The 16,847-nt window shown below is 39.4% G+C and overlaps 1 protein-coding gene across 2 annotated transcripts; it reads right to left on the bottom strand.

Moving 5' to 3' along the window:
• Positions 1–10,333: 10,333 nt before the first annotated feature.
• On the bottom strand, positions 10,334–16,847 carry LOC117397202 (NF-kappa-B inhibitor zeta-like). Of its 2 annotated transcripts, XM_034913262.2 has the most exons (12): positions 16,613–16,847; positions 16,081–16,202; positions 15,929–15,962; positions 15,768–15,814; positions 14,988–15,646; positions 14,092–14,197; positions 13,612–13,758; positions 13,362–13,422; positions 13,098–13,261; positions 12,437–12,547; positions 11,779–11,879; positions 10,334–11,568 (listed from the first exon to the last, which is right to left on the bottom strand). In XM_034913262.2, exons 1-11 carry the CDS (start codon positions 16,845–16,847, stop codon positions 11,817–11,819), a joined length of 1,749 nt encoding a protein of 582 aa, XP_034769153.1. In that variant the 3' UTR covers positions 10,334–11,568; positions 11,779–11,816. The 2 variants fall into 2 exon arrangements, with proteins under 2 accessions (XP_034769153.1, XP_034769152.1); XM_034913261.2 differs by lacking the exons at positions 10,334–11,568; positions 11,779–11,879; positions 12,437–12,547 and having other exon boundaries at positions 12,554–13,261.

Raw genomic sequence — 16,847 nt, 5'->3', positions numbered from 1 at the left:
AGAAATAAATAATAATAATGATGATATAATGAGTGCTTTAGTTTGAGAAGGGATAGGTCCTAGAGTCCTTGGAAGTCTATTGTTGGAATGTTCTGTAAAATGAGTTTTTATTTTTACTGCTTCTGTACGATTCATGTCTGGTTGATATATGTATGTGATGGGGTGCAGCCTATTTTGTGGTGGTTTTGTGGTTTTAGTATTGTTTAGAGTGAGTTTGGGGTGTGGTTCAGTGAGTTTGTGGTGTGGTTCAGTGAGTTTTGTGTGAGGAATGTGCCTGGGCTAATGAGGTGCTAATTGCCCAATTAACCCAGGCACCTGTATAAAAGGGAGTGGTTGGGTATGTTAGTTGGTGAGAGAGAGAGAGAGAGAGAGAGAGAGAGAGGAGAGAGAGAGAGAGAGAGAGAGAGGAGAGAGAGAAGAGAGAGAGAGAGAGGAGAGAGAGAGAGAGAGAGAGAGAGGAGAGAGAGAGAGAGAGAGAGAGAGAGAGAGATAGAGAGGAGAGAGAGGAGAGAGAGAGAGAGAGAGAGAGAGAGAGAGAGAGAGAGAGAAGTGAGGAAGAGAGAGAGAGAGAGCGAGAGAGAGAGGAGAGAGAGAGAGAGATTATTTTTGGTATAGTTTGTTTAGAAGCCTGTTTTTGTGTTTTGTCTTTATGGTTGGCCATTGTGCCTTTTGTTTTGTGTATTTTGTTTAATTCAAAGTCTTTTTATTTTCCCTGCACATCCTGACTCTGAGTCTCCTTACCCCAGTCAGCCTGTCACAATGTAACTGTTACATGATTATGTCTTAATAATTTTAAACAGTGGAGAATCCTAATACCTCCACCCTAAAATATAAATCTATTTTTTACCCAAACTTCTTTTACTTGTATTTTATGGTGTGTAGCAGTGTTGCAGGAATGAACCTTTGAAATTAAGATTTCAAAAGTAGAAAACAGATTTATTTTGTACTGGTGTGACTTCTAATTTCTCTGGCACTTGTTCTAGCTGCTCTGTCCCTTGACCCCTCAGTAACGTTGCTCTAAAAATCTCAAACCATCCAATTATGTCAGCTACTCCTGTATTTTGATCTAACAAGTAGAAAGTGGACTGGACAATAAATTAGATAAAAATAGTGTTATGATAATATCACTGATTTAAATTGATGCAGCAAATTATTACTCAAATAAACCTGCAGTAAGAATTGCAGGCTTTTGAAAAACAAAGCGGGGCTCAGTGAGGGGTCAAAAATGGGTAGCCATGGAAATTCACCCCAAGGGGAATTTGAAATTGCGGCAAACATTTTGAATAGCTGGGGTTTTTCAAAAACAGTTCCAACGGACTGCGTCAGGTCACACAAGAAGAAAAACGAAACAGCACAGCTCAATATTCTATATCATAAAAAGTTTAGAGAATTAAAAAAAAATAAAAAGAAACCGTCGAATTTCTTTGAAAGTTCCGTACTTGGTCTTCGTATAGCTTATGATTGAGTGTTTGCAGTTACCTGTGAAACCATTACATTGATGAAGGTGTCGAATGATTTCATTCCAAGTGGCTGCAGCTTACGAAATAATTCTATTAATGTTGCGTGCTGTGCGCCTCCATTCACTATATAGGCCTAACGGGTGCTTAAAAACCCAAGCCCATAGAAGTACCGTACTGGGTTAAAGAAAGCTTGCCTTCCTTTCAGGTAATCTCATGCTTGCCCTTTGTAGGGCACCCTCTATCCTGTCTTCAACCAATCAGCTGCTTCCTGTACTAAAGAGTTGGCACAGAATATAGTTCACCTTTTCAAAAGTGGGATATATTTAAGGTGTATTATTATGCATACCTTACTGTGACTGTCTTGTCACATTCTTGTTTGGGTAACTCTTTAGTTATACATTGAGTTATAAATACAATATATTGTCATAGGAACCCTGTTACTTTTTAGAGGAAATAGTTGGTCTTAACATATGTATGGTTGATTTTATAAATAGATCCCTAAAGCTTGACTCTTTGGTTAGGGTAAACGTGGCTGTCTATAGTAAAAACACATGATCCTTCATTTATTGCAGTTGTGTTTACTGCATGGCTTTGGCCAGTCCTTCAAGGCTTTTAGCCTGGTGATAAGCTTCATGCGAAAGACAGTTATCTCACTGTATGAGACTGGTAATATATGCAAAAGGTCATAAAGCAAAAGGTAAAAGCAAAAGCAGCCACATGTCAACACTGTGCTGATAGATTGCACAGATACCTTCTCTACCTCACATTGGTCATTTAGTCTTTGCAAATGAACGCGTTTAATTTACTGAAGTTTGCCATAATATGATTTACCATGCCTCTCTGGCTTTACAATGCTTACCCTTGTTTTCACTATGCCTTATTACACTGTGCTATGTTTTCACTATGCCTTATTACACTATGCTATGTTTTCACTATGCCTTATTACACTGTGCTATGTTTTCACTATGCCTTATTACACTGTGCTATGTTTTCACTATGCCTTATTACACTGTGCTATGTTTTCACTATGCCTTATTACACTGTGCTATGTTTTCACTATGCCTTATTACACTGTGCTATGTTTTCACTATGCCTTATTACACTGTGCTATGTTTTCACTATGCCTTATTACACTGTGCTATGTTTTCACTATGGAAAAATATTTGAGATTACAGAAAGTATTTCCACTTTGTGGAGATACATGAATGAAAAACTCTTTGACAGCTAAACTATTTTCCAGTGTTATCCTTTCCTATCAACTTATCAGCAAATATGATCTGTTTACTGTAGATTGCGCCAGTGATTTCCTTCCAAGGAGTTATTTAGAAGACAGCCGCAGCAGATGTGTTGTTAGTCTTGTGCATGCCACTGTTTCAGCAGAGATTGTTCAAACAAGTCTATTGCTGGAAACGCTGAACAGTGGGATCACAACCTCAAGCACTCCGCCCAACAACATGTCGTTTTGAAAATGCTTTAGAACCACTTTATGGATGATCAAAAATGTATTAAAGAAGTACAGCGTGGTTTTCAAATACTTTGTTCTCTTCTAGCTATGATATTAATGTTGAAGAGAGGGCTCTTTTACTGCTGTCTGTATGGAGGCCCTTTCATTTTCAGTTTACGGCCTAAGTACGGCAGTACAGTAGGAAAACCTGTCAACAAAATTTAACAAAACCAGAACCAAACCACTAAGGTCACACTAGCAGTCTGTTTATGATAATTGTGATGACGATGTAGCTGTAGCAAACTTGCCGAACATGTTGAAGATTAGGAATTCTGTGGGAGCCTGCAAATTCCGCGATTTCCGATTCATGAGGTTTATTTTTAGCTCCAGATCTTGTTCCCTGGAAGTGTATTGAATTACTTTATGGCACCGAGTTAAGATACGCTAAATGAGAAAGGAGTTCCCTTCTTAATCCAATATTTATGAGATTCCAATCAGCGACTGAAAGCAAACAGCAACAAACGGACTTTGATTGCTTGCTGACTAGTTTTAAAAACAAGCTTGTGTTTATTTGAATTGTAACTTACCATAAATAGCAAGGCTAAAAATAATAAAAATGAATTCTGTCTGTGCTTTCTTTCATGCATATTTTGTGCAAGGCGTGCATCATCATCCTTGTTTGATCCTGGCATAGCCGTTGCTTTAAACTTGCATTCATGGTCTTGAATGTCTAGATCCTAGCATGCTTCTTGTGTTTGTATTGATCTGGGTAGTGCTATCTGTGAAACTCATTCAGGGTATAGCTAAGGGGATTAAGATGATGTTTCTATAGGGTGTCCTTGAGCTAGGGTTAGGGAAGCAAAACCATCACATTAAAATGGACCCTACTGGCCAGGAACTCATCCCCATTGACTCATATCATAATAATGATCAGAATTTATCAGTGAAGTCCCATCCAGATTAAAGTTTCCAAGGATCTCCTGTCCAAGAGGCTGGCAGTCTGAGATCCAATGAACACAACACATACGACGTCAACAAAGTTAACACTGCACTGACAACACAAAAACCTTGTGTGTATTGTCAAACACAGCGATTCCGAACTGAACGGAAAAAGAGCTTTGAAAGACAGATAATAAGTTATCTGAAACCTAAAGTAACATTTTTTGACAGAGTTGTAAAACTGTAGTGTTTGTCTAACAGTGCAATATCAGTTTTTGAAACTTTGCAGCTGCTTAATAGATTTAAACACTTAAAACACATAAATCAATGACAGGACTGCTCTCTCTCTCACCCCCTAAGAGAAAGGGTGCTCCCTCCAGTCCAGGGGAGACTTGAGGCATGGAGACTGAACTGTTCCCTCTCTTACCCCCTAAGAGAAAGGGTACTCCCTCCAGTTCAGGGCAGGCTTGAGGCATGGAGACTGAACTGCTCCCTCTCTCACCCCCTAAGAGAAAGGGTGCTCCCTCCAGTTCAGGGCAGATATTCCTTGCTTTTTAACTTCCAATGTGTCTGCCTTCTATTATATTTCCTCATATTATCGACACATTTTTGTGGCAGGTGACTGTACTGGTTGTTATGAAACGAGATCTCAATAATCAGTCCTTTTCTGAGAATGCCAGCATTAATTTGAATGTCATTGAATCTGATGTTATGATTAGTTTTAATGCATTTCATAAAAACAAAGTAATAAAACAAGTTTTAGCCTGCATGACAGCAGTAAACACAAAGAGCTTGTCATGAAATGTCTTTCTCAAAGTCTCCTAACAGCAATAACAGTTACTGTCACACTTGCTTTATTCTGTTAAAAGAAAGACACTGGCTCCAACAGGTCCTGTAAGCAATGTAGCTGAATGACTCTTTCTATTTTCATGCTTGTGAATTTTGGGCTCATGAAAAATAATGTCAGCTTCTCTGGCAGTTCACTTTCACGTGCATGATTTCTCGTGAAGATGTGGTTTATCATGAACATACTGATACAGTACAATCTGACCAAGACATACCCTATACTATAGCATTCTGTAATGATAGTGTCAGTGCTGATTTTGAATTTATACTGCATATAAGAATAGATATAAACACCGAAGGACTCGTGAGCCCAATTGGGCCCAAGAGCTGTTGGACAACAGGAAACATTTCAGATTTGTGTCTCTTTGATTACTGATGAGGACAATTACATATACTCTCTAATGCCTACAGTACATTATCTTCTCAATTTGGTATGCTGCTTTCACCAGGACTGAACTGATAAAAGTGCAGACAGCCATCAGACGTGATTATCATTTATTTTGTATCTCACAAGATCTAAATCTCATCTAATGCTCCCCTATTCTTATCTGGCCAGTGTTTTCAGTGCTATGTTAAGATTCTTTCCTCCATGTGTTATCCATTGCATCTACATGCTGTAGAATTTGAACTGTAGACAGCCGGGCTGTTCGCTAAGGCACTCACGCACAGCAGAACAACGGTGAGCCTTTATGCAACCCGGAGATCACAATCAGCTCTTGTTTTTCCTCTCAGTGATCAATTCCAAGTGTATTAAATGCACGTGGCACAGTGAAATGGTGCAGATTCACAGCGTACGACTAACGCATGAATCAAATGGCTTCTTTCAAGCTTCGTAGAGGATTCTAATGCAAATCGCAGCCACTAAGCTAATCCTTCACCAATATGTGTTTTCAAACTGCTCCCTCATTATCGTCTTCTCAGGCCTTTTGCGTGTTCTGTTTTTATTTTCTTGAAAGAGGCCCGTTTATCCTGTCAACGATAAACACCTCATCAGAATTTACAGTGAAATGTTTGGTAGTGACATTTCTTTATAAGGTTTGAGGGTATTGCAAAATAAATTCAAATGCCTTCACTTGAATAGTCTCAGTAGTGTTGTGTGCCATACATATATATTCACAATTGTTTTGTTAAGTTCTTAAAAAGAATATTCCTTAAAACAATCCCGAAGGGTTTGTGAACAGGGCCCGAGATGTAATGAATATGCCTGTGTGTGTTGAAACATTTGAGTCTCCTGGAAATAAATGCAAAGAACGTTCCCTCTTATCATACCATCTTCAGGACTGTGAACCTGGACTTCTTTTAGAATCCTCTACTGAGAACGCCGCGCGCTCCTCTACTGAAAAACAAGGGCCCTGTTTGGAAGCAACTTTTAGCTAAAAGGCTTTTTTTTTATCCTTAGGCCTGAAATTACCAACTTCTGCCTCATGCTTTTGCTGAAGAGCTGTGCTGCATCTATAAAACCAATCTTTAAAATGTCTGCCTGTGCAGCCCTGGCACCATTGATACCTGCACTTGTATATTTGAACACACCCTGTCCTGGTATTCAAGAGCTTCTCAGACAGGGAGCCCAGCAACTTTGTTTTGCAAACAAGCCAAGACAGAGAGCATTTTTTTTTACAATTGAAATATTGAGTTTTCAAAGCAAAGATTTTAAAAAAGCAATACTTGTGTGGTGTTATAACTTCAAAAAAGAATGTACTTTATAATTGAATCATATACAACAAGTATTGAGAGATCTAGCATCAGCTTTTTCATATTCAGTCTCATTTTTGGAATCTTATCTTTGCATTCGTCTGTAGCATTGCATTTGAAGCTGTGAAAACAAGCACTTGAACAAAATAAAAAGTGAAATTGAAAGCAAGCAACAAACAAACATCAGAGCACTGGAAAGAATGCACGCTGATGAGAATCAGGATTTTAAATCTGGTGTTTACTCTTTTAAAAGTGGTCATGATTCCTATGAAATGGGCCCTCTCCATAACACAGTCGACTTGCATGGCTCCAAATTACAGAAGATCCTATGATATGTCATTACAAACGTTGAAAGAATCAGCAATATGTTTCACAATATAATGCTGCGATACGGACAACAGGTCCAGCCTGTTTATTCTGGTTAATTAGAAGGACCTGCAGTGATCTCACCCTTTAAGTCTTTCTGATTTGCTATTAAACATCTAGGTCCATTCTGGATAGCTATGCCGATAAGGCGGGTTGTGTTATATAATTGACAACCTGTCTTGGCACATCCAACCTGGCTTGTTTCACCAACCCTGCATGGGCCAAAAAATACATGTTTCAGATATTGCCGAAAGCCCTCATTTACTTTGCTTTGCAGCTGTTGTGCCAGAAATGCATTTTTATTGTATGAAGCAACACTACCTACTGTTTTCAGAAAAACGAGCCGTAAATTATTCCAGCAGTATCATGTAATCCCCAAGGGGTTTCTCTGAAGCTCCAAAGTGTACTGCAATCCTTACAGCTACCGGAATACATCCCAAAACCTGAACTTTTGAGAAATGACATTCCGATCTCATCAGTGCAATGACCTACCGCGTTTATACCAGATTAGATTTGGCATCGCCCTGGTGTGGGGCGTGTTCTCCTGGTATACCCTGGATCTCTTGATTACTATGAAAGGTTGACCGAATGCTGTGGTTTACTTAAGGACTGTTGGAAGAGCAAGCCCACCTAAAGATTCTGGCGATGGAACCATCCACAGTGGCAGAAGCATGGTAGAGACTTCAGACCCCTTCCAACGCCCACTACAATCTCCAGATCTCAATCCATTTGAGCATGTTTGGTGATGAACTCGAATGATGGATCAGTCATCACCATCCTCTGCCTACCTCTCTGCACCAGTTGCATGACATATTAATAGATTAACATCCCTCTATGCCTAGTCAAAGCTCTGATCAGGGCCCAGCAGTGTCCCAACCCAATATATAAGTACTAATAAAGTAGTCAGGCAGTGTATATTACTTTTTTCAACATTTTTAAGTTAGGTCCATTCCAGGGAATCTTGTTTTCTTACGCAGTGTCGGATATGAAAAGTACTTATGCAAAACAGCCTACACATGAAGTACATGATCATTATTTGATCTGAAACCTTTAAGACTTCGCTCTGAAGTTTTTCTTTAGGTTCTGACCCGCCCAGCATATCTGGCCGTAAAAACAGTATGAGACTAGTCATTCTGCATGGACTTCGAAGTAACAGTTACATATAACCATCCAGTTTGTCGACATCTTCAATGCAAACGATCACACCCTTTTTGACCTTATAACAGGGCGCAATATGTACCTGCCCGCTGATCGGCTGGAGTGGGCACTACAGGGGAGTGGGAGAGCACCAGGGAGTCACTGGGCTGAGAGTATGTGTGGATGCAGTATTGGAAATAAAACCTTTCTTCTTTCATCAATGATACCGTCTACTGTTCACTTTCTTTTATGATAAGCAAGCCGCTTAGAGAACAGCCCTTCCCCAGGTCTGCTTACCTGTTGAACCCTCTTTACACAACGTTATTGACACGTCACAGGAAAGAAAACTAATAAATAACTTGTGTGATTTTTTTTTTTTTAGCACAGATTTAGAATACAAAATAATCCTCTTGGCAAGAGAGCAGTGACCTTAAAAATAAGGTCTAGCATTTTGAAATGACAGCAAGAAAAATGGTCTGCAGCATTGCTGTCAAGCCTGTTCTGACTTTCTTTGTAATGCACATAGCAATTAGAAGTTAGCAATTCAGCAGAAATTACTAGCAATTATATTCTAGTGCAGGTCAGCCCGGGGCAAACGTTTAAAGATATGGATCTAGAAAGAATATATCAAATGAAAATAAACTTACATAACCTTGAGGTTATTATATTGCATTGTATGCATAATATTATTATATGCATATACATCCTGTACATATCACAACCACATAAGTGTGTTCCTTGAGACATATTCTGTTAGTGAGTTAGTTATTGATAGCATCAGATTTTGAGAATATATGGAAGTGCCTGTTTGTACATTCTTCTGTATTGTATTTCAGTTTTGCATACATGCCAACAGTCCCTATATGGTCGAGACAGTCCCGATTTCCTTGCAAATGCCCCGCGTCCCGATGCATAGGAAGAAAGTCTCGATATTTACACATAGGAAAAATTTATTCTGCACAGTACAGTTAGTGAAAACCACACGCTGTGCTCTTCATGCGGCTGACACATCTGCTGATCACTAACTTATACAAAGGTAAGAACGCTTCATTATGTCTTTTTTTACTGTCATGATGGTCGTGTGGTGTTGACTTGGGGGGGGGGGGAGATACATCTATTATATGATAATGAGTGTTTTTTGAGTATGACTCCTCCCATGTGTATGATGCGTATGACCCCTACCCCCCCCCCCCCCAGAGACAAGCATCCCGCTGAACAGTTTCAAAATGTTGGAAGTATGAGTTTTGTATATCTCCGGAGAGCGCTTATCAGATTACCATGAAACATTTCATTGCCATTTCTTATTCTGTACTATTCTGTGCTTACTGTTGATAAACATTTTAGCTTTCATTTTGAATATACAGTGGTGGCAGAGAATGGGTGTTACAGACATGCTAGATTAACCAAACCACTTACTCCAAATCGTCATTAGCATTAGATAGTAGAAACACACCTAATGAAGTTACCAGCCCAGAAATAAAGGACTCACATATTTCATTTAGGAGCTTGGGATTAGTCTAAAATTATTATTCTTTTTTTCTTTCAGACGAATTGGAATTGGAATTGAAAAACAGGAATTGACCCCGACCCTGGTTGCAATTTTATTATGTCACCTAAAGCAAAGGTACCAGGATGCAACGGTTTATCTACAGTGTTGTGTTATAAATGTGCAAAATCAGAACATAAAAAACAGCACAATGCATGATACCGTCTACTGTTCACTTTCTTTTATGATAAGCAAGCCGCTTAGAGAACAGCCCTTCCCCAGGTCTGCTTACCTGTTGAACCCTCTTTACACAACGTTATTGACACGTCACAGGAAAGAAAACTAATAAATAACGACCTCTCCGCTCCGCCTGCACTAGAAGACTGGCTCTACCTCCGCTACGCTCCCCTGCCTCCCGAGCCCGCTCCTTCTCCACCCTTGCTCCGCAGTGGTGGAACGACCTTCCTACAGATGTCAGGACTGCCCAGTCCCTGACCACATTCCGGCGCCTCCTTAAGACTCACCTCTTCAAACAGCACCTGTAGAACTCCTCTGTTGTATCCTGGGACACTATCACCCTTCATTTAAATATGCTTTATTTTGCTCTTATCTGCCCCCTATTTTACTGCATTTAATCCTGTACCTCAGAATATTGTAATCTCCCAAGTGTTTAATCTGTAGTATTTTGTACTTAATCATATCCTGATGTAACTATCACTACTTAATCATATCCTGATGTAACTTTCACTATTATCTGCTGTATTATTGAATTGTGGTTTGTCACACTTGAGAATTATTGTATTTCTTGTTCTTATTGTATGACTTATATTGTAACACTTGAATGTATTTGTATTTGCTTGCGATTGTAAGTCGCCCTGGATAAGGGCGTCTGCTAAGAAATAAATAATAAAAAATAATAATAATCAATTTCACACGGCATTCACAACACTGATGACGCAAGAGTATTTTTTCAATTACACATTTTATTCAATGAATTACCACAGTTACACAATACAAACTAAAACGGTTTAAGATTGTTGGCTCCAGTCACCAGTAATTTTGCATGATACATTTCACAGAATTGTATAACCAAAACATAATGACAATGAAAAGCTTTCAGTTTAGAACAGACTCCTTTAAACCACTCTCAAATAGCATTTATTATACAGTCAGTATCTAGTATCACATGCAGATCACTTTTTATTCAACAGCTACAGTACAACCGACTACCACCGCTATTTATAGATTTTTACATTTTAACATACAGCACAATTTATTCTTAAAATACTTGTTAGATTTTGCATAACCTCTCAACCTGGGTGTGGATTAAATTATGGTGACACCATTGTTTTATATTTAAACCACATGTTATCAGGTACATTTTCAGAATAGAAGAGCACAACATAGAACCTGACACACAAGAATCAAGAGAGAGGTTGACCTCTGTTTCTCAGTAACAATATGATTTACAATGTGCTAGCATAATGTAGCAAACAAAGGAAGTTTCACAGAAACCAGCTAATTTGCAACCTTAGGCTTTGAAAAGACTACTGCGGCCTGGGTGAGTACAATGAGGCCTCCTGAAAGTAGAAATGTGGACAGCATCTTAATTTTCAAATCACATTTCAAATTCAAACCCTGCCTGCATTCATATAGCCCTTTCATAAACTCTGGCTGCACGAGAACAAGCCTGAACCTTACTTTGAAACATTAGACAATGCTTTTAATTAAATGCATGCCATGAAAAGATTGGATCTGGATGATACAAATGTATTACAATAAGAAAAGTCAAGCAGACAGATCAATCGGCTAATGCTTTTTGTGTTTATATTTCACGCACAATGTATGATTGAGTGTACAAAGTTACGGATGAAATAAGCAATATGGAAATTATTTATTTATTAATAAGGATATCATTTTTGTAGCGGAAGCATTCAAAAGCATGTTAATGAAATATCTTTGTATGCATAGACCTATCCAGAATGTTTGTGATTGTGCATATTCATTGCATGTTAGCAAGCTAGTTTTGTACCTTCAAAGTTTGAATACGTCTAGTTTCTAGTTTCGGTTCAGGCTTTCACAATTCAAAGACATTTACTGTCAATTAACGGACCGCCAGACTTGGCAGCCACACGGTATTAAACCGTGCAAGATCACCAGCGGAGAGGAACGATCAGCTTCACAGCTTCCAGGTTCTCCTAAAAATCAAATCCAAGAGAAAGAAGAGACGGTATCAGTGTTGCTGTACTGGGGAACACCATTCCAATGTAAACAGAGAGAACTGCACTGCTTACAGTATTCTGCAGCAGAAGGATTTTCCATTTTCGTACTGCTAAACTCATCCTTTGCTTGTCATGCAACTACTTGGAGGGTTCTGATGTATTTAAACAATATCAAATGATTCTTACCTTCCAGAAGAGTCAGAGATCAAAGGGTTGCAACCTCCTTACTTTGCGTACAAACTGCCCATATTGCTCATCACATCCAGCATGGTGCGCGACGCATAATCCTTCAAAACAGGAAGAAAGAATGCAATATCAGTAACAGTGGCTGCTCTTAGAAAAACACACAAACAAGTTTGTAAATGCTCTGCAAGGCTAAACTTGTTAAACTGCATTCCTCGGTTCAAATGGAATTGTACCCCCTGTATCGGTTTATCCTTATAAGGCAATTGCATTTTTAATGGCAAACAGCCATTCAGGTAAAAAATGTTAAATACAAAAAAACAAACCTCAGAAACAAAGAACTGACTGACAGCTATTATCCATCTATAAATGGTCAAGCAATTTTTTTTAAATAAAGACAAGGGGCAATAAGCATTTTTTTTCCGTAAAAGTTTGCATAGTTTTTTTTATAAAACAAAAACAAAACTTTTGATGTTGTACACTACCCAGATACACACAGGGTGCTAGTAGGAGCTTCTCAATTACGAATATGGCCCAGCATTTTGAACAACTGTGAGTATCTGTGTGTGTATGCATGGGGCTGATTTGCATAGAACATCTCATTGGCACCTTGTAAAATGTCTCAATACACACGCATTGAGCTTCCAAACACAGATCTTACCTCGTTCAACAGGTCTCCGATCTTGGGATATCGGCTCTGAAAAAGGTGAATCAGCTCCATGTTGTTTTCTTCCTGAGCAAAGTGCATTGCTGTACGCCCTGATACAGGCTCCTACAAAATACAAACACAATATAAAACCAGAAATACAATACACAAAGCCCGGATACAGGCTCCTAGGAACACAAACACAATATTTAAATAGAAATATAATATTTATTGTGCATTAATATGCATTGGACCAGAGTATCAATGCTATTTACTCCAAAACTGGAAGGAAATCTGTTAAACATTCACTTCCTAGGTCATTAGGGGGAAACAGCTGTTTGGTTATTGACAGGAAGGAAGCACTTGAAGGAACACTCTCTGAAAACATGGCTTACAAACAGATTTATTGAACCTACAGTAGCGTAGTACCAGATATGATATTAGAAAAAATATACTTGTTTATTTTTCAAAACTGCAAATTTGAGATCTATATTGAATAGAAGTGCACAGCAGGCAAGAATTGTGTAACTGCTTTGTTATTTACAATCACTTTAATAATAGCTGAGTTTATATCTCCTACGACATCTCCATGATAGTGTGTCATTGTAAAAACAGAGCCAATGTGTAGTACCGCACAGGGAAGACCCGGGAGAACATGTATACAGATAACACTTACAGGACGGGAAGGGTTGGCTCCCATTTCCAGCAGGTATTCTATCCCATCAAGAAGCTGGTCTTTTCTGAGAGTTAGGAAGTTGATATTGCTGGGAACCTCTGCTTTCTCCAGCTCTCTCACTGTCTTGTTGAGAACAATAACTGCACAATTCAGTGGAGTTAGACCTGCGAACGGAAAAAAAGAACATGCTTAATCATGAAGAATTTGACTCTGACGTGTTGCAACAGTGTTATATAACCACATTACTGTATAAGAGATACATACCACTGTGGTCAACCGCCTCCACTTCAACATGCGCTCCATCACTCAGAGCGTTTTTCAGCATCTGGGAAAAACAGCAGCGGCATATTTTACAAGTAAGGAACATTTTACAAAAAAAAAAGTTTCAAAAAGCACTGGATCCAAATAGGGATGTATGCAAAGTCTTGAAAAGGATCGAATTGAAAACCACTGTTTGATGACGAAACATTGGATTTGCTCTCGTGACCCGGCATTATACTAGACCTTTTCTTACCTCCAAGACTCGGACATATCCGTTTGCTGCACATAGATGCAGTGGGGTCTTCCCAAACTTGTCCTTTTCGTTAATGTTGGCACCGAGGGAGATCAGATCGCTGACCATTAGATGCTGGTTTTTCAACGCTGCAAGATGCAATGCCGTCTGTGCAAAAAATAAAATAAAATAGAACCAGAAGTGAGCTAAATAATCCGGGGGTTACGATTTCTGTTGCATATTATTTCACTGAAGCCCTGAATCCACACACGTTACATTACGTCCTTTATATGATAAACCACCGCTTATTTCACAGCACCAGAAAATCCACCCGAATTGCATGAACTGTTTATTTTAGATGTAATTCCCAGGACAGTCATGGATGGGTGGTTAATGCAATTCAGGGTGCTTCTCCGGTCCAGCTGTGCAGTGCCTCCACGCCAGGTATGAGCTGATCACACCAAACCCCTAATTTCTCTTTAAAAGAATGACGAGATGTACCCTTTCCGAAGCATCCTTGTCATCTATTCTGCGTGCATTCACCATCCTCTGTGCAAGTGCATAGACTTGGGCCCTCTTGCCCTGGCATACAGCTCTGTGAAGCAATCTGGAGATTGAAGGAAATCAACAGGGAAATGAAAATAAACATCTTTGTGGTGAAGGGTGGGATTGTCTGCTATAGACATTCTGCAACTGGCATAAGTGTTTGTTTGGCATTCCAGTGGTTAATAAATATTGCTTGGGATAAATACTTTGGTGCATGGTAATGTCTTGTGACTGGTCTAATGCCGCTGTTATATCTGCAACACCCAAAACACGGTAATTAAATTGTGTTTTACAAACTCCCCTAACGATTAATTTTAAGGTAGACATAATACTCTCTCGTTTTCTTCCATGGAAAACCAGTGACTGGTAAAGCTACCTTTGTTTAATATTCCAGTCCTTAGTGTTTACTAAGATAACAAAGGTCACATGATACATCACATCCTGTTTTGCTTTCATATTCTTGGAATTTGTTTTCAAAGGAAAACGTATTTTTTTTTTTTTCTGTGTGCAGGTACCAGCTGGCAGGCAGAATTCTGCCATCAGAATTAATGATTCTTGCCTTTAACTGCATGTGCAGTACAAAGTTTAACCTATCAATAGTTTAAGCATTCCTATTGCCTATAGATTATTACTAATGACTCCAATGGTCACAATATGCAAAAGGGGTTAATCTAAGAATAACCGTAATCCTAATTTACTAAATATAAAATGTTCGCAATTTTTGTATACAATGTACAAAGTCATTTTGACCTGCGTTTGGAGATGATATTATTGTTTATTCTAGATGTTTTGTTTTTTAAGTGTTGCAACAAAATGCTAATTTAGGTTCAGTTTTATTAAACACTACTTACGTGTTCCCACATTTATCCACCGCGAACAGCTCCTGATCAGAAATCGTGCGGAGGAAACTCTCTTCCCTCTGCAGTTGAAACCGGAAAAAGGAAAGCCCTCCCGTGTCCTGCCGCAGGTCGTTCGGAGAATGATTCTTAAATGTCACCGGAGAATCGCCGCGGTTTGTGTCCAGACGCCCTTTGTAAAGGTGTGACTGTGGACTGTGGTACACGGATTCTGCAGGGGACGGAGGGGACACCTGGTAGTCCACGCTCAGCGGCGAATACGCAGTGTAAGAATGTTGGACAGGCAACATTTCCTCCGCACAGTCGTTTGTAAAGACCGGGGACTGGACCGGCGTTGGCTCGTAATTTGGAGAGGCGTTGTAATCAAGGCTTTCTGGGGAGCTCGCTGGAGAGAAATCAGCTGGAAGGTAATAACTTTGCGACGGTGGCGTGCTGCTCCCTGGGCAGTACTCCATAAGGGAGTTAGACGCCTGGTTGATAAAGTCTTGTTTCCATGGGACTCTCTGCAGGTTGGGGTAGGGGGTTTGAGAAACACAGTTTGGGAACATGCCTTGCGATGCTTTGTGTCTGTTGGATTTGCTTGTTCTTAAATCCTCTTCCAAGACCTCAACAAGCATATCCAAAACTTCCAGGCTCTTTGCTGACAACTTATTCTGCAGCAGAAGGAAATATTTGCATTAGGTTGTGAGGTAGATGCTGCATAACTAGACTTTATTAACAAGCAGATGTCCATAGTAATAATAATAATAATAATATGGGAAAGGGTCAACTCACCTGCCTGTTTCGCCTTTCTGAATTGGGATAAACTCGTCTTTTGTCTCCTGCACCAAAGATAGAAACAGGATTGCACAAATAAGTGGATTGGGAAGATTTGCAGCGTCTCACTACATTAACATTTTTTAAAATGACCGTCTCTTTCAGATTAACGTGCATACCTGAATGTGGTTTGGATCCTTTCGCTGGGGTTTCCTGAAGAAAAAGAATAGCAACACTGGTAATTACACTTGTACTTTCTGCTGGTCTCTTCATATCTGTGTAATAAAGTTGTTACAGTGTTTAGATGCGGGGGGGCGGTGCCGCTTCTTACCTGCAAGTCACTAGGATCGACGCCTTTTGCAATTCTGATTTTTCTCAGCATGTCTTTGACAGGCAATCTAACCCTGACTCCTATATATCTTTTCTGAGGTTGTGTTTTTCCCAGATTGGAGTCTGAAAAAACAAACAAAATGTTTCTAAGTTAATAAACACTAATACATGACATTCTTGTTGCAATAATAATAATAATAATAATAATAATAATAATAATAATAATAATAATAATAAGACCCAAGTTTTAATCTGCTTCCATTTGTAATACTGCACGCTTATTACGTGTAATCTATACGCTTTCTGCACAATTATATTTTAACAGATTTTAGAGTTTAAAGACAGGTGCAACAGTATTTCTTTGAACTTCATCTCCAGTTAAATTTAATTTAGGAATTTAACAATTACCGGAAACATTCGTTTTGCAAACCTGTCCTGTGGCCTGTGATTAGCTTCAAAGCACACTAAGGTGCAAGTGACTGGTCTGGCTGCAAATGGTATTTATATAATGATTGTATTTCCAGGCTTCTTACCAGGGTAACGATCCGTGTTAAGTGAAGCAGGCGGAGACCCCTGTGCCAGCGCCCGCTCCCTGTCCAAATTATTGACCTCAGTTAAACCCGAGGCCGGTGACGCGGGGATGTTTTGGGGACTTGCCGGTTGTCCGGGTAACGGTGACCTGTTGCTTCCATACCCCGCGTCACTGCTGGAGATGTCCTCGAGGCTCTGCGCGCATCGACCTTCGGGGTTCATGTTGAAAGTAAGCAT

Source organism: Acipenser ruthenus, chromosome 40, assembly GCF_902713425.1.
Source record: "Acipenser ruthenus chromosome 40, fAciRut3.2 maternal haplotype, whole genome shotgun sequence".
Taxonomy (NCBI): Eukaryota; Metazoa; Chordata; class Actinopteri; order Acipenseriformes; family Acipenseridae; genus Acipenser; species Acipenser ruthenus.
This window is presented reverse-complemented; position numbering and strand designations above follow the sequence as displayed.